Here is a 25,665-nt window from a genome sequence, read left to right on the forward strand (position 1 = left end):
TCCGTCGGCTCTTTCGATAAGCGGTAGGGTTTTGGGGATCTGTAATATTCAAATAAAGTTAAAGAAAACCCGATTCTTTCTTATTACCATAGTTTATTTGTCATGGCATGACAGATTAACTATAGTAATATGAAAGAACCGGGTATTCTTTAACTTCTTTTGAGTGGTATATTTCTGATCTTTCATTTCAAATTGCAAGTTTCCATTTTAAGTAATCAGTGTTTCCATGGCTTCAATCAATGCTGTCGTCCATTGGAACGTATTCAGGCCACAAAAGCAACGGCCTTTTCATAGAAATATTATGTGAAGCCTCGTTAATCCGAATCCATTCAATACGGAAACCTGTTTTCCGGACGATTCGTTTTTTTCTGGATGATTTCACTGGAAACGGTGCATTGTGGGTTAAAATAGTTTTAATCTTCTTCTAAAATGACAACCACAGCACCCTGATGATATGTCATAAGGTTTATTCAGATTACAAAACCAGTGCTATCTATGCACACGCAATATCACGTACATATTGTCGATGAATGAAAACAATGATTCCATGGGTTATTTGCCTGCAATTTCACATTTGGTGCCCGCTGAAGGGATAGGAGCCGGTTTATAAGTCATCAATGAGGCTACTGTAAACACTTGTCGGTAATGTGAGTGAGTTGGGTTTGACGCTGCTTTCAACGGTTATATCCCATTAGTTAGACGTCCCATTAGTTAGACGTCCCTATTGTTAGACATTTTTATTTAGGCAAAGAGGGAATATACCTTCAGGTGTAATTGATCAGTCCTAATTAGATTAAAGTACTGATTTGGGATAGGGGACTCACAGTTTAGGGAGTATATATGTTACAATTTCGTTTAATAACCTATAGGCATGAGATTAACCATGTTAACTATGGAGTAGCTTAATTGTCTTACTGTATGATCAGTTGAAGGAGTTGAGTTTAGATTATCTACTTATCAAACAAATAAATATGATCTTGGGGTACATATCATTATCAGTATCGATATGGCTGGTTTAAGGAAAGTAGAGTACATCACCTCTCGGCGTGGAAGTAAGCAGTTGATATTAGATGGATATATTTACAACAGAAACCGCGAGAGGCAAACCTGCACACATTGGAGATGTGTCGTCAAGACGTGCAATGAGAAATGTACGACTGTCGGTGATAAATAAACTGTAACAGTTTATTAAATGTAAAGTGTACATTACCAAAAACTGTCACAAAGTGTTGTTACAAACTGTATAAAATGTATCAAATGTAACGTGTCATTAAATGTTAAGTATAATATTAAAGTATCTATTTAAAGCTACTTTGCTTTGTTTGTCAGATCTTATCTGGACTATTCCATTTTAAAGTCTGAGGTAACAAGCATAAGGATTAGTGTGCACTCAACCGTTTAAAGTGTTGTTATAAGCTGTCTAACTATTGGGACGTCTAACTAATGGGAGGACACCGCTTTCAACAGTATTGCAGTTACATCATTGTGTGTGCCGAGCACGGGTATGGTGATTACAATTGTAACTGCTATTACGCAAAAGGGACGGAACAGTACACCGCGAATTACAGCGTTTTAGACGACTGGGCCACCCGTTGTCAGTCAACTTGTTGAAACATAGAGACTTTTTGTTAATCATAGACAGTGTTCAATATTTGTAACAATGGGTCCTTCAAAAGCATCACTGAATAGGTGTTTCGTCAGAACAAAATGATCGGGTTAAATGTTAGTTTCTGAAGAATTAGGCATCAGCTTGTTGTTGCCCAAAAGAGAGGTGAGGGGAAGTGTAATATAGCCGAAGAAGAGGTGAGTCGAAATGGGATTTAACATCGCCTTTAAGATTAATGCACTTGTATATTAAGTGATTTCACGCGTGCGTGCGTGCGTGCCTGCCTGCGTGCCTGCGTGCCTGCGTGCCTGCCTGCGTGCGTGCGTGCCTGCGTGCGTGTGTGGCTCCTGTGGCTAGTCCGGACTAATGCCGGATTTATAGTGCTAGACAACTGAGAAACCATGCCGCAGTTTAACATGGATACCCCACTCAGACACAGTATACTGACTCCGAGCCGACCAGTCCTTGTTTTATTCCCTGAATGACGAGTGCCAGGCAGGGTAACAGCAAGTACCATCTTTTAACGTCTTTTGGTATGACAAGGCCGGTGATCTAAACACCGACCTGCAACTCATGACAGACGTTCTATCTACTAGACCACGGAGATGGTCATTCCCTGAAAGGTACAGTCGTTTAATCAGTCTGATAACATTGTGGTCCCCTCCATCCCTGCTTGCATCCCGTACGACACGTTCCATTCTTGAAGCACCCTCCTTCATCACAGTTCTCACAATGTAGTTCACAGGCCGCATCGTAGTGGCCGTTGATGCAGTCACCGAGACATTGTCCCGTCAGTCTGTCACATCGTCGTCCACTGCAGGCAGCGTTACACAGGTCACGACAGTGCCACCCCCATCTTTCGGGGTCCTCGCAGGGATCTGCAGGTACAACAATAACGTGACTTAATAGAAGGGAGCTCTTAAAATCAATTAGTCGTTGAAATATACTAACATTGTTGACGTATACGAAATAGAGAATCTCATCCGAGTGTCTTTTGATATTAAATATATCAACGAGTGTTGATATATCTGATATCAAAAGACACGAGGGTGAGATTTTATTTATCATCCAACATCATTCTTCCAACCTTTTCAGTTTGTAGACAGCAATAAGCAGTGTCTTAAATGTAAAAAGTACTGCTAACAGCTTTAGTAGCAGAGACATTAGTGATGTCTTTTGATTGTGACGTAATGGTAACCGATGACGTCATAATGATCTGCAAAGTCTCCTGTGGGAACCAGTTTTGGATGATAAACCCCAACTGTACAAATGTAGAATAATGATTTTTTCGAGGAAATTGTTTACTAAATTCAGGAACGAAAACATATTAGGTTAATATTTGAAATACATTAAGTATCCTTTTTTCTTATTTCCACCGCGTCACAATATATATATATAGTACATCTATAAAGCTCGTAAAGCTGGCATACACCAGTAGATGTGTGCTAAACCACGTGCTGTTAGGAGAGGAATTCTCATGCTTAATTTCTCAATATACCATTAGATAAATTGGATATTGAAAACACGACCACATACAAAAAGAAGATAATTTATGGATTTCAACTTTCTATATCATGAGGAACACAACGTTTCGTAGTATATGTTTACTTCTTCATCGGGTGTGAGGCAGAGGGCAGATATATGTACATGTAAGAACAATAAAAGTAATAAGATAACAAAACGTAGAAACTCTACAAGGGAAGCCAAAAGATGATTGGAGCTGATAGGTGATCAACAACAGACAATGGAAGTCAACACTTCACAGTAATTACCGCTGAAAGTAATGGACAACTGGAAGCCAGGACTTAAATTAGCACTGATAGGGGGAAAAATGGAAATAGCAATGGGCAAATGGACTGCAAGCTAGATAAATGGCACCGACAAAGATCAAAGCAATAAGTCCCAAGCACTACGCAGATTCCTTGGTCATGGTTCATGGCTGGCTGGTGTCTCCGTGTATTTGGAATTGTGATTCGTTACTCAATATCCGTGACCGAGGATAGTAACTAAGCATACCAAATAATTAAAAAACTCCCCCCTTAACTACTCCAAGCACTACTTAAATTATACATTCTCATCTATCAAAACGGACAAGTACCTACTCCCTGGAAACAGGCCTTAGTCATACCAATCCCTAAACCTAATAAACCAGCTAATCAGGCTAACTCCTATAGACCAATTTCCTTAACTTCAAACTTATGTAAAGTAATGGAATCAATGGCTAAAAACAGACTACAACATTACCTAACTCAAAATAACATTATAAACCCAGATCAAAGTCGTTTCACTCCTGGCCGCTCAACCTTAGATAACCTCGCCCGTTTAGAGCAGGACATTAAAACAGGACAACTCAGCAAACAATATACTACAGGCATCTTCTTAGACTTCTCCAAAGCTTTCGACATGGTATGGCACGACGGGCTAATACAAAAACTACAAAAAATAGGACTCAAAGGTCAAATAATAAACTACATCCAAATCTTCCTAAACAATCATAAAATAACCGTGGGTATAGACCAAACGCTATCGGACCAATGTCCCCTAGAAAATGGCACTCCACAGGGCAGTATCCTCAGCCCCACACTCTTCAATATAATGATAAATGATCTATTCGAGGGCCTATCCCCTAAAATAAACACATCTAAATTCGCGGATGATGGAGCCCTCTGGATCCGCACAAAAAGCATTAAAATGGCCCAAAACCTACTTCAAAAATCTCTAAACAAAATACAGCAATGGGCTGACAAATGGGGCTTCTCCCTTAACTCGGAAAAAACTACAGGAATAGTATTTAAACACAAAAACATGTCACCCGCCTCCCCAAAACTCCAGCTAAACAACAAACCAATCCAATTCCTAAAACAAACCAAATTCATAGGACTAATTTCCGATGAACATCTCTCCTGGGACGCTCACATAAATAATCTAATAACTAAATGTAGCAAAGATCTAAATACGCTAAGATGACTCACTGGCTCAAACTGGGGGGCCTCCAAAGACACCCTCCTCTCACTCTATATATCACTAATTAGATCTAAAATAGACTACCGATGTGCCATATACGACACCCTAAACCAATCCCTAAGCAAAAAACTAGACTCAATCCAATATCAGGCTCTAAAACTAATAACACGCACCCAACATGGCACCTCCTACACTTCACTCCAGGCCTTAACAGGAGAAATGCCACTAAGTCTACGTAGGGAACAATTAACCCTAAATTTCTGGGCCGCGTCTCAATCCAACCCCCTAATTCAAAGCCCAATAAACAAAAATATAAGCCCAAAAAACCAAGCCCTAGCTCGAAAACACCCTCTACTTACTCCAATATCCCAAAGAATAACCAATTACTTAAATGAACACCAAATAAACAATCTTAAACAAAACTGTAAAAAATCAAATATCTTCACCCCAAAACTTAAAACACCCAAAATAGACATAACACTAGCTAGCACAATAAATAAACAAACCGACCCAAACATAGCCAAAACCACCACACTAGCATACATACATGAAAATTGGCCAAATTGGTGTCACATTTACACAGACGGATCCTCAGATCCGATCTCCAAACACACAGGTTTCGGAGTCCACATCACACAACCAACTAAAGCCACACAATCCTACCGACTCCCAAACAATCAATCAATATTCACGGCCGAACTAATGGGCATGGCCTCAGCCCTTCATAATCAACAATCTAAAAAACAACAAAAAATCCTAATACTTACCGTCTCGCTCAGTGGACTACAAGCCCTCCAAAATAAAAACACCAAAAACCGCCCTGAACTAATAAATCAGATACTAAAAAGCTCAAACGATTTAACTAAGGCAGGCAAACAAATAGTATTCATTTGGATCCCCGCCCACGTAGGAATATACGGCAATGAAAACGCCGATAAAGCAGCTAAACTATCCCTTAAAATCCCAGAAATAAGCTTAAACCTACCCATCTCCAAATCAGAAATTAAAAGTGTTAACAAACAAAAAAATCACCAAAAAATGGCATAACCTATATCAAAACTCAAATAGCCAAATCAAAAAGGTTCTCAAAAAAACCCTAACCAAACCAAAAATTCTACATCCGTCCAAAAAAATCGACAGAGTAATTACTAAACTCCAAACAGGACATACCAACCTAAATAACCACCTCAAAATAATAAGAAAACACGCAACAGGAACCTGCCCACATTGCAAACAACAAGAAACCACAGAACACGCACTCATACACTGCACCCACTACCTAACACACCGAACTACACTACAAACCACCCTAAATCTAAATAAGGCTCTTACTCTAGAAGCAATCCTAAACCCACAAAATAAAATAGAAAAATTCAAAGCCTTAGGCGTATACTTAATCAAAACAGGACTAATAAATCGCATTTAAAACCCCAATAAACTACCAAAACCAGACCACATAATCAAACTAACAAACTTCCATACTCCGGTCCCTTAGTTCGTCCCCCAAACCCTCTTGGCATTTTTTCAAAATTTCAAAATTTTCAAAATTCTTTATAAGCAACCACTAAAACACCCCTACTGGATTGCCAAACAACTTTTTCCCCTTTTCGGAAACACATTAAATGGCTTGGCCGGGCCCGTGTGCGAAATACGCTACAGTCGGAAAGCGCACGTAAAATCTCCAAAGTAAGTAAGTAAGTAAGTAACTAAGCATGAGGAAGATACTAACATATTTGAAAAAAAACCATTCGAACATCCCTTGAGGTTTGCCACATCCAAAGGCTGAAGCAAGGGTGAAGGGCATTGGGTTTATCTTCATTTTATACCGTGAGCGCCCCTTTAAAACTGTCACTATGAAAAGTTTATTTTATGCCAACTTTAAGAACCAGAGAACTCACCTGAATATGTGTCTGTACAAGCACCGCAGGTCTTCTTACAAGACTCGCTTTTACCCGGCTCATCACAGTTTACAAAATACTTGTGGCAGAAGGAATAGTCGTCTTGACAAGGTATTTCTAACGAGAAGAGAGAATAAGCAAATATACGCGAAAGACACAAGTTAACAAATCACATTCGGTTCTTCATGTATAAAACCTATTATACCATTTGGTTAGCGTGAACGTGCAGTTATGGGTGGATGAAACCTACTTTCACATGACAGGTCGGGTCTGGTCCAGTTTCCGTTCTCCTGGCAGGTGCTTGTTCCACTCCCGACCCCAGTGTAACCACTCACACATCTGTATGTAGCCTGGTCTCCGTAATAGGTATGTCGTCTACTGACTACCATGTTAGTGATAGCGGTTGGTTGTCCACAGTCAATCTCCGAAAGTTGAAATGGTTTCACATCTAAACATGAGATTGATACCAAATCGAATGACAAGAGCGACAGTTCTTGTGTTTCAATGTCTTATTTGTTTTCTCTGTCTATATAAAGTAAAGACGGCATTCATGGTCAAGTGGATATGGCGTCAGCTCGGACAGCTGAAGGTTGGTGGTTCGACCTTTGGCCGCGCCATACCAAAAGTGGTTGAAAGATGGTACTTTTTGTCACGCTGGTTGGCGCTACGCATTAAGGGGGTAAAAAACAAAGACGGTCAGGCTCGGAGTCAGTATACTGTGTCTGAGTGTGGTATCCATGTTAAACCTGTGGCATGGTATCTCAGTGGGCTGCCACTACAAAACTGACATTAGTCCGGACTGGGTCAAGCAGCCACACACACATACACACATACACGTCACTGATATCATTTCAATAACGTTACGTCACCTATAAAAATAATTCAACCTCTGAAAGTTGAAAGAGAAACAGTGTCACATCACGTGTTTGAAGGCTACAATTGTTTTGTTATCTCGAAATGTGTATCAGTACGTACTCTTGCAGATCAAGCCTGGTCTAGTCCAGTTTCCGTTCTCCTGGCAGGTGCTTGTTCCACTCCCGACCCCAGTGTAACCACTCACACATCCGTATGTAGCCTGGTCTCCGTAATAGGTATGTCGTCGACTGACTACCATGTTAGTGATAGCGGTTGGTTGTCCACAGTCAATCTCTGAAAGATGAAATGGTTTCACATCTAAACATGAGATTGATACCAAATCGAATGACAAAAGCGGCAGTTCTTGTGTTCTTACTGAAACTATCTGTCTATATATAGTTAAACGGCCATCATGGTCAAGTTGATCTGACGTCTGCCCGGATAGCGGAAGGTCGGTGGTTCGACCTTTGGCAGCGTCATACCAAAGTCGACACTACAAAACGGACATTAGTTTGGATTAGTTCAAGCAGCCACACACACATACATATCACTATATAATTTCAATAACGTTACGTCACCTATAAAAATAATTCAACCTCTGAGAGTTGAAAGAGAAACAGTGTCACATCACGTGTTTGAAGGCTACAATTGTTTTGTTATCTCGAAATGTGTATCAGTACGTACTCTTGCAGATCAAGCCTGGTCTAGTCCAGTTTCCGTTCTCCTGGCAGGTGCTTGTTCCACTCCCGACCCCAGTGTAACCACTCACACATCTGTATGTAGCCTGGTCTCCGTAATAGGTATGTCGTCTACTTACTACCATGTTAGTGATAGCGGTTGGTTGTCCACAGTCTATCTCTGAAAGTTGAAATGGTTATAAATATAAACGTGATTAAGCATTAAGGGGTCAAAACAAAGACGGTCCGGCTTGGAGTCATCTTCCCGATGCAAGGGGGTTAACTGACTATAAAAGTCCAAGTTTCCACCCTTGCCGAACAAGGCTTGGATTTCTGGGCTCGATTGTAGCGCGACCAGTGGCTATTACGACTTATGTCCCTTCTATGTCCTCCCTTCGGACAAATCAGATTTCACCTCTCACAACTCTTTCACTTGCTTAAAAAAATGGCGCCGCCAAAACAAGGCGATTGTAGTGATAATATAGATCTTTATTGTAATAAAACGGGGTTTACCTTGCAAAATGCATCAAATCACTTCGGCTCCTTTATTTAAAACATGAAAAGATTTGGAAAATATCTGTCGATGCCCAGTTGACGGTACACGTGCTCTGCAAATCCTGCAATCGGGCGAACTTGGCACGGCGGTTGCCATGTTGATTATGAACCGGATCTCGATTAAGTTACGGGATTTTGATTGGAGTTTGCAAAGACTAGTAATTCCAGTCAAAATATAACTCGTTAATTTCGACCTAGTTCGGCAAGGGTGGAAACTGGACTTTTCAAGTCAGTCCCTTGCCTCGGGAAGATGGCTCGGAGTCAGTAAACTGTGTATGAGTGGCGTAGTGAGCTGGCACTACAAAACTGACATTAGTCCGGTCTTGTTCAAGCAGCCACACACACACACGTCACTATATGTATTTCAATAATCTTGAAGGGGACGTTAATCACCACCTCATCTCACCTGTAAGAGAATAATTTAACCTCTGAAAGTTGAAAGAGAAACAGTGTCACATCACGTGTTTGAAGGCTACAATTGTTTCCGTTATCTCGAAATGTGTATCAGTACGTACTCTTGCAGATCAAGCCTGGTCTAGTCCAGTTTCCGTTCTCCTGGCAGGTGCTTGTTCCACTCCCGACCCCAGTGTAACCACTCACACATCCGTATGTAGCCTGGTCTCCGTAATAGGTAAGTCGTCGACTGACTACCATGTTAGTGATAGCGGTTGGTTGTCCACAGTCTATCTCTGAAAGTTGAAATGGTTATAAATATAAACGTGATTAAGCATTAAGGGGTCAAAACAAAGACGGTCCGGCTTGGAGTCATCTTCCCGATGCAAGGGGGTTAACTGACTATAAAAGTCCAAGTTTCCACCCTTGCCGAACAAGGCTTGGATTTCTGGGCTCGATTGTAGCGCGACCAGTGGCTATTACGACTTATGTCCCTTCTATGTCCTCCCTTCGGACAAATCAGATTTCACCTCTCACAACTCTTTCACTTGCTTAAAAAAATGGCGCCGCCAAAACAAGGCGATTGTAGTGATAATATAGATCTTTATTGTAATAAAACGGGGTTTACCTTGCAAAATGCATCAAATCACTTCGGCTCCTTTATTTAAAACATGAAAAGATTTGGAAAATATCTGTCGATGCCCAGTTGACGGTACACGTGCTCTGCAAATCCTGCAATCGGGCGAACTTAGCACGGCGGTTGTCATGTTGATTATGAACCGGATCTCGATTAAGTTACGGGATTTTGATTGGAGTTTGCAAAGACTAGTAATTCCAGTCAAAATATAACTCGTTAATTTCGACCTAGTTCGGCAAGGGTGGAAACTGGACTTTTCAAGTCAGTCCCTTGCCTCGGGAAGATGGCTCGGAGTCAGTAAACTGTGTATGAGTGGCGTAGTGAGCTGGCACTACAAAACTGACATTAGTCCGGACTGGGTCAAGCAGCCACACACTCGTACAAACATACACGTCACTAATATCATTTCATTAACGTTACGTCACCTATAAAAATAATTCAACCTCTGAAAGTTGAAAGAGAAACAGTGTCACATCACGTGTTTGAAGGCTACAATTGTTTCCGTTATCTCGAAATGTGTATCAGTACGTACTCTTGCAGATCAAGCCTGGTCTAGTCCAGTTTCCGTTCTCCTGGCAGGTGCTTGTTCCACTCCCGACCCCAGTGTAACCACTCACACATCTGTATGTAGCCTGGTCTCCGTAATAGGTATGTCGTCGACTGACTACCATGTTAGTGATAGCGGTTGGTTGTCCACAGTCTATCTCTGAAAGTTGAAATGGTTATAAATATAAACGTGATTAAGCATTAAGGGGTCAAAACAAAGACGGTCCGGCTTGGAGTCATCTTCCCGATGCAAGGGGGTTAACTGACTATAAAAGTCCAAGTTTCCACCCTTGCCGAACAAGGCTTGGATTTCTGGGCTCGATTGTAGCGCGACCAGTGGCTATTACGACTTATGTCCCTTCTATGTCCTCCCTTCGGACAAATCAGATTTCACCTCTCACAACTCTTTCACTTGCTTAAAAAAATGGCGCCGCCAAAACAAGGCGATTGTAGTGATAATATAGATCTTTATTGTAATAAAACGGGGTTTACCTTGCAAAATGCATCAAATCACTTCGGCTCCTTTATTTAAAACATGAAAAGATTTGGAAAATATCTGTCGATGCCCAGTTGACGGTACACGTGCTCTGCAAATCCTGCAATCGGGCGAACTTAGCACGGCGGTTGCCATGTTGATTATGAACCGGATCTCGATTAAGTTACGGGATTTTGATTGGAGTTTGCAAAGACTAGTAATTCCAGTCAAAATATAACTCGTTAATTTCGACCTAGTTCGGCAAGGGTGGAAACTGGACTTTTCAAGTCAGTCCCTTGCCTCGGGAAGATGGCTCGGAGTCAGTAAACTGTGTATGAGTGGCGTAGTGAGCTGGCACTACAAAACTGACATTAGTCCGGTCTTGTTCAAGCAGCCACACACACACACGTCACTATATATATTTCAATAATCTTGAAGGGGACGTCACCACCTCACCTCACCTGTAAGAGAATAATTTAACCTCTGAAAGTTGAAAGAGAAACAGTGTCACATCACGTGTTTGAAGGCTACAATTGTTTCCGTTATCTCGAAATGTGTATCAGTACGTACTCTTGCAGATCAAGCCTGGTCTAGTCCAGTTTCCGTTCTCCTGGCAGGTGCTTGTTCCACTCCCGACCCCAGTGTAACCACTCACACATCTGTATGTAACCTGGTCTCCGTAATAGGTAAGTCGTCGACTGACTACCATGTTAGTGATAGCGGTTGGTTGTCCACAGTCAATCTCTGAAAGTTGAAACAGTCGCACACCTAAATATGAGATTCTTTTGAAACCAAGGCGGAAGACCCAACGGAAGGTCTCAATGCCGCCATATATAGTAAATCTTCGAAATACTTTCATCATACTCAGTGGACTCATGGCAGCTGATCTGACCTCTTTTTCTTTCAGTAATCCATTTAACTTGTATTAATGTTGGGTTTTTTTATAGGATCTCTTTTACTCAGCAGCTGCATTATTCAGGAATTATTTGATTCCTTTAACTTCGTTGATTTTCACCATATATTCAGACCTTCAGAACACCACCTCCGTGGTCCAGTGGATAAAGCATCTGCCCGGAGAGCGGACGGTCCGTGGTTTGATCCCCGTCCACGTCATACCACAGCAGATGGTGATGGTGCTTGTTCTTTTCCTGGCTGGCGCCCGGAGTTATGGTGACATATATACTGTGTCTGATCATGAGTGGGATATCCATAACTACCGTGCTTTCAGGGAAAATTGCAATCCCTTTTGAGAACAATGCAATTGGTGCTGATCGAAGTTGCTGATTCAGCCTAGGTTTATTTCAGTTTACTGTTGTTTCGTAACACTTGCTGACTCTCTAGTGCGACAACGTTTGATAATTGTGACACGTTTGAAAGAAGCACTCTTTACTTAGTAACCACAACCGTTTGACTACCATGGGGATGAAGTATGCATGTATTGAAAACTGTCTTGGTCGTGCTTAGATAATGTACTAGGAACATCTTTACTCATCTTCAAGGCAAGGAGGTTAACTGATATGAAAAGTACAGTTTCCACCCTTGTCGAACTAGACTGGAAATTTTGGGCCCGATTGTAGCGCCACCAGTGATTATTACGAGTTAAGTCCCTTCTATGTCCCCGCTAGTGACAAATCAATTTTCACCTCTCCTGTCGCTTGCACTTGCTTCAAACAAAATGGCGGCGCCTAGTCAAGACGATCATCGATAATAAGGAAAATCTGTATGGTAATAAAACGGGTTTTACCTCGCAAAGTGTATTAAATCACTTCAGCTCCTTTATTAAAAACATTAAAAGATTTGGAAAATATCTGTCGATGCCTAGTTGACGGTACTCGTGCTCTGCAAATCTTGCAATTGAACGAAATCGGCACGGCGGTTGCCATGTTGTTTACGAACCGGATGTCCATTTCGTTACGGGATTTTGATTGGACTATGCATAGACTTGTTTGTCAAGCCAAAATATAACCCCATAATTGCGGCCAAGTTCGGTAAGGGTGGAAACTTGACTTTTAAAGTCAGTTAACTTCCTTGCCTATGGAAGATGCTCTTTACAAGGAAAATTACATTTACATCACTCACCCGGGTATCTGTCACAAGCTCCACAGGTCTTCTTACAGGAGTCTCTTACATCCGGTTCATCACATTGTACCCAAGGCAAGCGGCAGGATAGGTAGTTGTCTTGACAAGGTGCTTCTGGTAGGAGAGAGATGAATTGATTCAGTCGAGTATAGATGCCACGTGAATAAGAAAAATATACATGTAAGACACAATTAACGAATCTCATTCGGTTCGTAATGTATAAAAGATATTATATCATTTGATTAGCGTGAGCTTGCAGTAATTGGTTGATAACATACTTGTTGTTTGGAAAAAAACATTCGATTCAAATTATTGGGGTTACATAATGATAAAACGTGAAGGACTACGCTGGGATTTAACAATTGGTTCGTCACAACCGAGGATTCTAAAACAAAGGTGTTCATCTGTTTTAACTCTCAAATACCAATGCTAATGCTTATGCGTATTCCACTACTTGAAGAATAGACACTTATTAGCCAAAAGGGGCGGTCGGGAAGCCTAGTGGTTAAAGCGTTCGCTCGTCACGCCGAAGACCCGGGTTCGATTCCAAACATGGGTACAATGTGTGAAGCCCATTTCTCGTGTTCCCCGACGTGGTTTTGCTGGAATATTGCTAAAAGCGGCGTAAAACCATACTCACTCACTCGCTCCCTGATCGGTTTGAAGTGAAAGGAGAAGGATTGTGTTTCCGTTGATAGTACATCAACAACACCTTTCTTTTATCTGTCAAATTTATTATACAATGTTGAGATATCTTGTCTTTAATATTTGTGCTTCACCTTCAGAAAACAGGTTTAGTTGGTTTAATATTTTTTTTATTTGAAGTTTACACGATATACGGCTTTTCAATTGGACGAGAGGTCGGTCACCTGACCGCGAAATTGCCTTCCTAAGCGTATGAACGACACAATTGGACGTAAATACGTTTTTCACGAGACCGTGTTCTTGAAATGTCGTAAACACTGACGTTCTTCAGTTTGGCCCTCACTCTATGACTGACTGACTGAGTATGGTTTTACGCCGCTTTTAGCAATATTCCAGCAATATCACAGCGGGGGACACCAGAAATGGGCTTCACACATTGTACCCATGTCGGGAATCGAACCCGGGTCTTCGACGTGACGAGCGAACGCTTTAACCACTGGGCTACCCGACCGCCCCCCTCACTCTATGAAGGTTAATACTCCAATGAACTCACACAAAGTGAAAGTCAATTCTTAAATAGACTGCGGGGAAAAGGAAAGTACACATCCATGTCTGATGGTGGCTGAGAATAAAACAAGCAAGAAATGGTTATTCGATGGTGATGTCTTTGATATGGGTATCATAGTTGTGTTTGGACCTTAAGTTTGCTGTGTTTCGGCGACTGTTTCCAGGCTAGTAACGTTCTGATAACATCTGTAATTTTTGAGTCAAATCCAAGGTTCAAGTGTATACTTTCTCCCGCCCGACAGCTTAGCTACATCCCTCTGTGTGAACCCATTCATGAACTTACTGCTCAAACAGGTCGACCCAGTCCACCCGGCTAGGCAGCCGTAGATACAGCTACCGTCCCTGTAGCATCGGCCAAATCCTCGGCACTTCCCACAGTGCTGGTCGCAGCGGTCGCCATAGAAACGATCGGCACATCCCAGTTTACACTTCCCTGACGACGCCAGGCACCAACGGCCAACGCATCTGGAGCTGCATCGTCGACGGCAGTCTGAGCCCCAGCGGCCAAATGAGCAGCTTCCTGTCAGTGCAGACATAAGGCCAAAGTCACGTTAGCTTCAACATATGCATATACACACATATGTTAGACACATTTGTATCGTTTCTAGCAGACTAATAGGTAGATGAGTGAATGTTGTTTAATGCCGAACCCTAGCAATATTTCAGCTATATGAGGACGGCCCGTATATAATCGTGCTCGGGCCAGAGAAACCAGTGTTTGATATTGTTAGGAAAGGTCGCGCTGTCGGGGAAAGGTGACACGCTATAACAAATTCATCGACTCGTCCCACTTCAATCGGTACTGAGAATCTGGGACCTATTCTTCCCTTGAATCCCCACAGCGTGAGCCTTCTACCTGATGAGATGAGGTGAAATGGGTTTAAGATTAGGATAAGACCAGTGCACTTATATAGCGACGTGCCCCACACAGACACGTTACACTGACTCTGAGCTGACCAGTCCTTGTTTTATGCCCTTATTCCAGGCAGGGAGACAACAAGTACAACCTTTTAAGACCTCTATTCCGCGGCCAGGATCGAACCACTGGGCTTCCGTTCTCCAGGCAGACGCTTTATCCACTAGACCTCGGAGGCGGGCCGTTGATGAGGATCGGTTGGGTGCAATTTGAAACCTGGCTTATTGTGAGTCATCCTTCCCCAGCAGTGTTCATCGTTGCTAATACTGCCAACCACGCGGGTCTCCCCCGATTACATTGTACCAGATTACATATAGTCCGCCTTGAAGGCAACTGTGGGTTATTCAGGCGTAGAGGGCTAGTTACTCACTCACCCTTCCATACACCGTAATATTTCTAAATATTCGTGTTACGCATCGACCATTAAATATTCTTCTTCGAGACATAATTTCATCTTTCAAATCAGGAGCAAAACCGATGACAAGGTAGGCACAATTTTATGGATAACAACTTCTTTAATACTGTAAAAAAGACGTTTCGGTATGGATCATTATACCGTTGTCAAGCAAGACTGAATGAGGGACTTAGTACAGAATATATATAGTTGGTGGTGTTGAGGTGAGGTGAAATGGGGTTTAACGTCGCGTCCAAGATTATTGCACTTATATAGCGACGTGCATGTACGTGTGTGTGTTTGTGTGGCTGCTTGTACTAGTCCGGACTGGTGCCGACTTATAGTGCTAGCTCACTGAGATACCATGCCGCAGTTTAACATGAAAACCCCACTCAGACACAGTATACTGACTCCGCAGACCAGTCCTTGTTTTAGCCCCTTAATGCCGAACGCCAGACAGGGTAACAACAAGTACCATCTTTTAACGTCTTATGGTATGACGCGGCTGGGGATCGAACCCCGGACCTCCCGCTCTCCGGGCGGACGCTCAATTTCAACAAAATCCCAACGGCCTCCTGGTAGAGCTGGGCAAGCAAAAAAGTTAATGGCTAAACAAACTAAAGTATTAATGGTGAGACTGTTTATATTGCTTTTGAGCCATCGTATATCCTTCAATGACGACTGTTCGTTCCTACTTGCCCCAGTTTCCTGTTTATGAAGAGAAGCATGTTTTCCCAATCAAACAGCATCATTACGCATGTTACAGAGTACTAGTTCTTGAAATAATTAAGTAACCTTGGATTTATAGCTCGCAGCTTTCAAAAGAGCATTTGATAGGCCAGCTTTAGACGTCACCATTCCAATATTTTCGAATCAGGCATGGTAAACACCGGAAGTACTAGTATTACATGACTTCATGCTTGTTTCGGTGTTTGGTACAAGAACGTATCAGCAGATGGTAACTAGCGGGCGATGAGATTTGCAGTGAACAATCAATCTGGCTACATCCCTTTTGGTGCAGAGGATGCGCGTCTCACCTCCCCCATCTAAGACACTCGCCAGCGTATTGCGTTTTGTTGTTACTTGGGGTATAGAGTGCACACCTCTTGTTTTCAAAATCCTGGATCCGCTACTGCATACACACAACATCATGAACACTGCATTTGGGGTATAAACAATATTGACAGCATCATGAACACTGCATTTGGGGTATAAACAATATTGACAGCATCATGAACACTGCATTTGGGTAATAAACAATACAAACATCATGAACACTGCATTTGGGTTATAAACGATGCAAACAACGTCATGAATACTGCATTTGGGTTAAAAACGATGCAAACAACGTCATGAACACTGCATTTGGGTTATAAACGATGCAAACAACGTCATGAACACCGCATTTGGGCTATCAACAATACAAACATCATGAACACTGCATTTGGGTTATAAACGATGCAAACAACGTCATGAACACTGCATTTGGGTTATCAACAATACAGACAACATCATGAACACCGCATTTGGGTTATAAACGATGCAAACAACGTCATGAACACTGCATTTGGGCTATCAACAATACAAACATCATGAACACTGCATTTGGGTTATAAACGATGCAAACAACGTCATGAACACCGCATTTGGGCTATAAACGATGCAAACAACGTCATGAACACTGCATTTGGGTTATAAACGATGCAAACAACGTCATGAACACTGCATTTTGGTTATAAACAATACAAACATCATGAACACTGCATTTGGGTTATAAACGATGCAAACAACGTCATGAATACTGCATTTGGGTTATAAACGATGCAAACAACGTGATGAACACTGCATTTGGGCTATCAACAATACAAACATCATGAACACTGCATTTGGGTTATAAACGATGCAAACAACGTCATGAACACTGCATTTGGGTTATAAACGATGCAAACAACGTCATGAACACTGCATTTAGGCTATCAACAATACAAACATCATGAACACTGCATTGGGTTATAAACGATGCAAACAACGTCATGAACACTGCATTTGGGCTATCAACAATACAAACATCATGAACACCGCATTTTGGTTATAAACGATGCAAACAACGTCATGAACACTGCATTTGGGCTATCAACAATACAGACAACATCATGAACACCGCATTTGGGTTATAAACGATGCAAACAACGTCATGAACACTGCATTTGGGTTATAAACGATGCAAACAACGTCATGAACACTGCATTTGAGTTATAAACGATGCAAACAACGTCATGAACACTGCATTTGGGTTATAAACGATGCAAACAACGTCATGAACACTGCATTTGGGTTATAAACGATGCAAACAACGTCATGAACACTGCATTTGGGTTATAAACGATGCAAACAACGTCATGAACACTGCATTTGGGTTATAAACGATGCAAACAACGTCATGAACACCGCATTTGGGTTATAAACGATGCAAACAACGTCATGAACACTGCATTTGGGCTTTAACAATACAGATATCACCATGAACACTGCATTTGGGTTATCAACAATACTAACATCGCGAACACTGTATTTGGGTTATTAACAATACAGACACATCTGACAGTCGTCTTTCACGGTTGATGTCTGTATAAATAGTGAGTGTGTGAACAGAGCGCGTGATTGAGTTGGGTTCAACACCTCTTTTAACAGTAATTCGGTTGTCTTAGCGTGTCAGGTTAATGTGTGAGAGAAAAAAACAAATTGACATATGATCATAATCAGGCACGCGTAAGGGACGCAACTCTGAACAGCTAATATCACCGTCCAAGACGACTGCATCCAAGAAACCGGGTTAGAATTGGTCTTCAGCAACCCATACTCTCCATGAGGCGATTAACGAGATCGGGTGGTCAGACTCGCTGACTTGGTTGACGCGTGTCATCATATCCCAGTTGCGGAGACCGATGCTCATAATGTTAATCACTGGATTGTCTGGTCCAGACTTTATTATTTACAGACCGCCGTCATACAGCTGGAGACATTGCTGAGTGTGGTGTTAAACAACAAACAATTAATCAATCAACCAATTTGATTAAATAAATCACACACAAGTGATGTCCAGACTCGGAAATAGTGGTCAGCAGCTGCCCGTTGGCGTCGCGTTTGGCTAGTTTAGGAACATGTAGATCAAACTTCTATTTGCCACCAATTGCTCAATCCGATCCACCTGTCCATGTGACCATGAACCGGAATGGTAGTGTTATTCCGCATTTTCATATTTCTCGAGATATGTCCACACATGACAACCAGGACGAAATGTACATATTTTTGCATTGATAGAGAAATTTTATCTGTGGCCTCGCGATACTTTACACATTCTTACCAATACGTGTTATAGAACTGGGGTCCGTTCCCCCAAGCGATCGCCGTACTGAGGTGATCGTAACTCCCCCACTCTAGCAAAGACTCTTGGATTTAGATGAACAGGAAGTGGAATAGAGATGGAGTCACATGAAGATTTGTTACATCAGCGCTACTACATCCGAAGCCTTCACAAAGCTTTCATAAAGTCTGATGTTGGTATGTGGAGATCATGACGCAACAGTTACAAAAATCATGCTCGATACAATTCCCTATTTTGACTATGTTCCCGTATTGTTTCGGGTGAACAATTGACTTTCCTTTGCATGTGTCTGTGACGAGAGCCACCGGTGGGACAGGATACGCTAACCTTTCGAAATCGTACAATGGAATCTGATTTTAGTACAGATTTCTTATCATTATGGAAATTGTTTTGTTGCTTTTGTTTAAATTTGTGTGGGTATTTTAATGGTAAGTAGTTTTCAACTAAATAACTAAAAGATTTACAAATTACAGTTTTTAGTAAGAAAACCAGTTCGTTTTTGAACGAGGTTTGTTTGATGGCAAACTTTCACACAGTTTTCATTAACGATCCCTACTTGTATTATTTTGTAACTACTGCACAACTCGAACTGTCGTAAACTGGAGGTTATAACGACATAATAAAAGTGAACATATCGCTGATAGGAACTGGCGATGCCGTGGTCAAATTTAGTCAAATCGTCAAAGATATGGTGCTATACATAAACCAAAAAGGGAATTCATTCATTCTCATTCTGTGACATGGCCCGCAACGTGGAGTAAGATTAATGCCGCAATGGTTTTTTTAAACTATAACGTCACTTCGTTTGAGCTAGGTAATTGTATGAAGTCATTGATCAACATAATATCACTGCACGTTATAAATTGAGGGAAATGCGTAAATGCGCAAGTTTTTATCCATTTCCCAAAAATAAACAGACTGAAATATATATTAAAACGTTTTCTCATACATAACCAAGCTACCCATATGTGGTTAAAATATTTGTAAAACTTAAATGAGGTTAATCATACTTTTAAGCGAAACTTTGAACAGAGAGAACGACACAAACATGAATTGGAACAAAAGTTTTTTACAATCAAATATTTTGAAAAGCATAGTTATTGCGGGTATTATAAAATATTTGCTATTAAAGTTTAGTTAATATTTATATTGACTAATACTTTTCGTTGAATGCATGGAATTACTTTAAAACAAACCATTTATAAATTTTAACTTACCTTTAGCATGGTCAGAAAGGAAGGTCAGGCAAAGTATCAACGCTGGAAACAAATTAGCAACCATGTTGAAAGCATGTGTGCAGCGTCTATGAAGTGGAGCCGGTGGTTGAAGGCAGTATAAACAGGCGTCTCATGCGGAAGTATATATTTAGCAGAATATACTGAACACCAAAAGAAACGCGAAAACACAGGTGTGTCTTTCTCTCATCAGTGACAAAAAAAAAATACACAAATCATCGCAGGGGTCCATTCATGGTACTCTTCACCCCGTGAGGTTCTGGGTACGAATTGGTCTTCAGCAAGCCATGCATGTCGTAAGAAGTGACTAGTGGATACTTGATTACGTGAGAGGAGAGAGAGGGGGGGGGTCCAGTGTTTACTCAACGTCACCGTCAGAATTGACTAAATTGGGCTTCAAACCATGACAGATGGCTGGCATAACCCCACTCCATATTGTGCAAGGAAGGATCACTGGACAGTATTATCGGGACAACATACTGACACCCTTTCTTGTCCCGTTCGCAAGACGTATGGGTCATCGTTTTGTCGGTACCGATGCTCACCGTGCACAAGTCGTCGATGCCCACCTCCCAAACATCCATAGAATGCCACGGCCGGCAATGGCCCCAGACCTTTCCCCTATTGAACACGTCTGGGACATGATAGGGAGGCGTGCACGTCAACGTCATAGACCGTCGACCATGTTGTCTGAACTTGACCAACCGCTGCATGAGGAGTGGAACCGACTCCCTCAAATCGCAACTGGGAGATTCATACGCAGTTTGCCTCGTCGGGTGAACGAATGTTTAAGAAATCATGGCGGTTTGACGCACGGATCCAAAAACGTCAACTTTGAAATTTCGCATCTTATCCCCATCGTCCTTCAAGATCATGGCGGTCATAACATCTACTGTCATACTTCACTTCCGGTTGTAATGTGTTCCTGTTGTCATTATTTCATTCAACTATTACAAGAAACTGATATCGCTTACAATTTCGGAAATTTTAAGTTAGTTCCGAGTATCTCCTAATTATATCTCACTTATATATGGTTTCATCACTATATGACAGTGATTCATGAACACGTGGACATTGCTTCTCGCAGAGATTTTACATGATTATGGAAATGGTATAATGATACCTTGGTGTGCCCTGTAAACGCCTATAACAGGTATCATGACTAATACACGCAATTGGGGGATAACCTGAACTAAAAACTAGAAATCCAAATCCAAGGCCACCAGTTTGTGCTTCTCATCTTCAAGGTAAGCTTCAGAAGGAGCGGACAGTCGAAATTAAAGATGAAAAATAAAGTTAAAAGATAACCTTTGGTTGAGAAATAATATTTCTGAAAAAATATTTGTGCAAAACTGGTTCACTATTTTGATAGTTTTATACCTGAAAAGATAAAATACGAAGCAACGGTCAGTCTTCGAATATTCTTCGTGAATCTTTTTCATGCACAAGGAATGTTACCCATAATTACCCATTCTGTGTGTCATGGTTTATGTAGACCACTGGAGAAGTCCCAGAAGGCTAATTACCTGTTCAGTGTGTTATGGTTTATGTAGACCACTGGAGAAGTCCCAGAAGGCTAATTACCTGTTCAGTGTGTCATGGTTTATGTAGACCACTGGAGAAAGCCCAGAAGGCTAATTACTCATTCTGTGTGTTATGGTTTATATAGACCACTGGAGAAGTCCCAGAAGGCTAATTACCCATTCAGTGTGTTATGGTTTATGTAGACCACTGGAGAAGTCCCAGAAGGCTAATTACCTGTTCAGTGTGTTATGGTTTATGTAGACCACTGGAGAAGTCCCAAAAGGCTAATTACCCATTCTGTGTGTTATGGTTTATATAGACCACTGGAGAAGCCGTGGTCAGAAGGCTAATTACCCATTCTGTGTGTTATGGTTTATATGGACCACTGGAGAAGTCCCAGAAGGCTAATTACCTGTTCAGTGTGTTATGGTTTATATCGACCAGAGGAGAAGTCCCAGAAGGCTAATTACCCATTCTGTGTGTTATGGTTTATATAGACCACTGGAGAAGCCGTGGTCAGAAGGCTTATTACCAATTCTGTGTGTTATGGTTTATATCGACCACAGGAGAACTCCCAGAGACTAATTACCCATTCTGTGTGTTATGGTTTATATAGACCACTGGAGAAGTCGTGGTTAGAAGGCTAATTACCAATTCTGTGTGTTATGGTTTATATCGACCACAGGAGAACTCCCCGAAGGCTAATTACCCATTCTGTGTGTTATGGTTTATATAGACCACTGGAGAAGCCGTGGTCAGAAGGCTAGTCATTCTATGGTTCATATATCTATGGATTATCCTGTGACCCGAGGTTAGTTATAATTCAATTTCATATTTTAAGTGAAGGATAGAACACAAAACCCTTTCCATAACCATAATAAATATCTGCTAACACTGTACCACTGTCCACTGCACCATTCCGACTAAGTGGGTGTTGCAATAACTTATCAGTTTCCATGTTATATGGCTGATAGAGACTGTCAGTGAACCCCAAGGTATTGGTCTAGTTATCCCAAACCCTGTTTCAACCCTAAGAAATAGTCAAGGCACTGTTGCTCACCAGTTTCATTCAAACTGAGCTGAATATTATATGTAGAGGAATATCAAGCCAGAAAGCTTGGCTGCATGATTTCTCTGTTTGATACAGTACAATCTCAATGTTACATTCTTAAGTTTTAAGGAATACTGTCACTGTAACCAAGGTATGAACCATTCATTTAATGGATCACTGCATTTAATAAAACCTTCTTAAATATAGCATATTATATTTCCACAACATCATCAACAAAAAGAACAAGTTAAATTGTGGTCCTACCTAATAACATAACAGTTTTATTCTCTCTGGGCGCGGGTGGCCCAGTCATCTAAGGCGCTGCAATTCGCTGTGCAGAGTTGCGTCCCTTGGGCACACCAGAAACCTATGATCGCGGGTTCGAAATCCGGTTCCCCCAGATTATGTTTCTAGGTATGTCACCCGTGCTCATTGGTTTCACCAAAGTGGTAAACGGCCGAGACCTGCATCACTTCGGGCTTTCCTCCCACATTAAGCTGACACGCTGTGATATAACTGGAATAGTGTTAAAAGAATAATAAAGTTTTCTATAAGTGTGAATACTTAACAATTTATAATTGACTGGTGGTACACAGAACACACCATACCATGAGTTCGATTGGACTATGGACCAGGTGAGCTAAAACTGTTCACTGTATTCACCTATTTTCAAGAACAAAACTCATAAACTTCAATAATACATGAAAACAAACCCTTCAAGTGTGTTGTAAAATAGCTGTTTACTTCTTCAAAAAGATATTTACAAAATATGTCTTTTTTAACCTTGATTAACATATGATAAAGTTCATATAACTGACATTTTCACGATTATACATAACATCAGTGCTCACAAAGTCATATTACGGTTTGAGCAATACATGTATTTCAATGCTAAAAAAATCTCTGTGCATCATGAATACCATTGATCAAGAATACCATCCATCAAGAAAGCCTTTTATTGTAGTCAGTACCCAAATGCCAACTACGAGACCACACTTATTGACACGGAGGCAGAATTCTAACAACAACACAAAAGTTGTAGTGTGAGAACCAGGTGTTCTTGTTTGTGCCTTAAACAAGGACCATGCTGTCTACTTTCAGTGTAGGTCCAAATTAGCATAAATGTGCTTTGTGTGAAACCCAAACTTTGCCTTTATATAATAATGCCACTCATGTACTGAAACACTACTATATATGACAACATTTGAAGTAACAATACATAGTTGTTTGTTTACAACTTAAATCAAACTTGCTGAGGCTGTCAATTTGAGAAAGTCTAGTCCCCATTCAAAATCTAAAACTCATTGTCAAATAACTAATGAGTTATGAGCACCACCTAATGTTAAGTACAATATCCTGTGCTTACACACTGATACTCAATGTCTGTGTAAATATGGCACTACACAATTGAATAACAAACATTAACAATCCTCACAAAAATCATCTGCTTAACTCATTGGTTGTTTTGTAACAATACAAAAACTGTTTAACAACATACGTAGAGTCTGCTGTGGATGGTCATCATCCTGAAAAATGTGTAATTGCATATGGGTGCCATGTTTAATACTGGCCTCTCAGACCCTCATTCATAGGGCAGCTTAGTGTTGTGACAGAAGTTCGGTCAAGATGTTGTGGTTGTAATAACGCTGGTGTTCCACTGTGGCGTATTTAAGTCGTGTGTGACTTTAGGTTTTCCAGCTTCAAGTATTGCTCGATGGCTGCCTTTGATGTCACTGTACATATCGTATCATGACAAACTGGACCACCACAGCCCTACTCTCGGACTCAGACTCTATAACACCTTTGATGTCACTGTACATATCGTATCATGACAAACTGGACCACCACAGCCCTACTCTCGGACTCAGACTCTATAACACCTTTGATGTCACTGTACATGTCGTATCATGACAAACTGGACCACCACAGCCCAACTCTCGGACTCAGACTCTATAACACCTTTGATGTCACTGTACATATCGTATCATGACAAACTGGACCACCACAGCCCAACTCTCAGACTCAGACTCTATAACACCTTTGATGTCACTGTACATATCGTATCATGTCAAACTGGACCACCACAGCCCTACTCTCAGACTCAGACTCTATAACACATTTGATGTCACTGTACATATCGTATCATGTCAAACTGGACCACCACAGCCCTACTCTCAGACTCAGACTCTATAACACCTTTGTTCCACGGCATGGAAGACCTTACAAAAATGAAGTTTCTGCACCCATATCACTGAATTGTTAATTTGTAAATTAAAAGAATACCATAAATATTATGATAAAAAACAACTCCCTAATACTTCTGTGATGAAATGCCAGTGAATTTTCTTATCTATTCATATTATTTAACGAAAAGAACCATGTTACCAACTTGGACATAGCCTTTGAATGCCATCAGCTATTTTTCTATTCAGCTAGGGGTCATCCTAAAAGTTAACAAGTTTTAATAAAAATAATTCAAGCTCGAAATACCATCCAATGCACCTTCGGAAAAGCAGAATATATTGGTAGCATGATAAAATACAACCTACCAGATTATGAGTGACCTGGATAATAACTGGAATTAGACTTTGGCAAGAATTTAACAAAAAACACTAACACCTGAAAAAATTTAAAGTGGAAAAATCTACCTGAAATGAGCAATATAAACAAGAACTTTTTACCTATTCACCAACATATCATGTCCCCCTTTGTATAATATGACACTAATGTCAGTAACAGCTCAGCACCAATAACAGGCTTCACCCACAGTAGTTGAATCCGTGAGTATGGTTTTATGCAGCATTACTAATAATCCAGCAGGGTTAGAAACTAACAGTTTTCGTCCACTAGTCCTTATAATGATAACATATAGCAAAACCCTTAAAAAAGACAAATGTCTACTAGTCCTTATGATACCTTTACCATTGGGCAGTTTTTGGCAAGGACTTAAGGACTAGTGCCAATTTCTAACGCTGTCCAGCCATTTGTACTCACACAGGGAGGAACCAAACCTAAGTCAATGGTGTGATGAGTGAACACTTTAACCATTGTGCTACCCCACTGCCCCTCATCTTCCAAAGGCTAGGGAGTTGTTAGCTGACTATAAAAGTCCAGTTTCCACCCTTGCTAAATGAGGCTGAAATTTCTGGGCATGATCGTAGTGCCACCAGTGGCTATTATGTCCCTTCTATAGAGTTATGTCCCTTCTATTACATTTTGGCTGGACGAACGAGTCTATGCATAGTCCCATCAAAATTGTGCAC

The 25,665-nt window shown here is 41.1% G+C and overlaps 1 protein-coding gene and 1 long non-coding RNA gene across 2 annotated transcripts; both read right to left on the minus strand.

Annotated features, from left to right (window-relative positions):
• Window positions 1-1,998: 1,998 nt before the first annotated feature.
• Window positions 1,999-19,948, minus strand: LOC124145070 (sushi, von Willebrand factor type A, EGF and pentraxin domain-containing protein 1-like). The gene is made up of 11 exons (XM_048398761.1): window positions 19,810-19,948; window positions 14,181-14,417; window positions 12,686-12,799; window positions 11,177-11,350; window positions 10,118-10,291; window positions 9,071-9,244; window positions 8,008-8,181; window positions 7,444-7,617; window positions 6,719-6,892; window positions 6,469-6,585; window positions 1,999-2,484 (listed from the first exon to the last, which is right to left on the minus strand). Exons 1-11 carry the CDS (start codon window positions 19,871-19,873, stop codon window positions 2,240-2,242), a joined length of 1,821 nt encoding a protein of 606 aa, XP_048254718.1. The 5' UTR covers window positions 19,874-19,948; the 3' UTR covers window positions 1,999-2,239.
• Window positions 19,949-23,123: 3,175 nt separating this feature from the next.
• LOC125381645 lies at window positions 23,124-25,665 on the minus strand. Its single transcript, XR_007221928.1, has 2 exons — window positions 24,204-25,665; window positions 23,124-24,124 (listed from the first exon to the last, which is right to left on the minus strand). It is a non-coding gene; the product is annotated as an uncharacterized LOC125381645 (long non-coding RNA).

This window comes from Haliotis rufescens, unplaced genomic scaffold (genome assembly GCF_023055435.1).
Source record: "Haliotis rufescens isolate VD_foot unplaced genomic scaffold, xgHalRufe1.0.p SCAF_1, whole genome shotgun sequence".
NCBI classification, from domain to species: domain Eukaryota; kingdom Metazoa; phylum Mollusca; class Gastropoda; order Lepetellida; family Haliotidae; genus Haliotis; species Haliotis rufescens.